Source organism: Sinocyclocheilus grahami, unplaced genomic scaffold, assembly GCF_001515645.1.
Source record: "Sinocyclocheilus grahami isolate Dianchi unplaced genomic scaffold, SAMN03320097.WGS_v1.1 scaffold2066.1, whole genome shotgun sequence".
In the NCBI taxonomy this organism is placed as follows: Eukaryota; Metazoa; Chordata; class Actinopteri; order Cypriniformes; family Cyprinidae; genus Sinocyclocheilus; species Sinocyclocheilus grahami.
Window position 1 is genome coordinate 96,364 of NW_015507245.1, and position 797 is coordinate 97,160.

Consider the following 797-nt stretch of genomic DNA (forward strand, 5'->3'; position numbering starts at 1 on the left):
CGCATAAACACATTTCATTACACCAAATACACAAAATAATATTCTCTTTAGCAGCATCATATGACCTCTTTAACGTTAATCAAGTTCAGTTCATATAGCCTATATCATCTGACTTATCTGAACTGATTAATGATATAGGACTACTCGATCAAACGGTAATTTAAAAAAACCAAACAGGCTTTATTCATGATTACTACTGCTACCACTAGCTAATAATAAAGAGAGATTTAGGTTTAACAAATGTATTTTGATTTAAACAGTGGTTTAATACCATTTTATTTGTTACTTTATTAACGTCTGACATATTTAATGCATTTTAAATAAAGCTGATTTATGATGTATTTGATCAAATGGTGATTTAATAAATAAAACAGGCTTTATTCGTTACTCCTGAATTACTATTATTAATATATCATTACCACACACATCATAACACTGGGGTTAACAGATGAAAGCAGGGCTTATAAATAGTAGCGGTCTGTCTCTCCATGTTGATCTGTCGTTCACTCAATCACATTCACACATTCATCGCGCTATATATGCCATAAACTCCGCGTTACACAGCGCGCTCATTGTGCATAATAAAACATTCACTCACCATTAATACAATCCTCTCATGAATGTCGATCTGCGTCGATATTTTGGAAATTCTCAGACACCCTCTACAACACCACCGTTACACAGCTAACGCTGCTATAGCTAGCCCACGCAACGCACTACGTCACAATGACGTAGGCAGAACGATGCTGCCCGACCAATTATAGGTTTGTAAACATTCAGGATGCGCGCGCATCATG

At 35.8% G+C, this 797-nt stretch overlaps 1 protein-coding gene across 1 annotated transcript in view; it reads right to left on the reverse strand.

Moving 5' to 3' along the window:
* apbb1 (amyloid beta (A4) precursor protein-binding, family B, member 1 (Fe65)) overlaps positions 1-720 on the reverse strand; it is a 45,753-nt gene extending 45,033 nt beyond the window's left edge. The window contains exon 1 of the mRNA XM_016260365.1: positions 599-720. Within this exon, the coding sequence (XP_016115851.1) occupies positions 599-601 (3 nt within the window). The 5' untranslated portion in view covers positions 602-720. The remainder of the gene's footprint in view (positions 1-598) is intronic.
* Between the last annotated feature and the right edge of the window lie 77 nt (positions 721-797).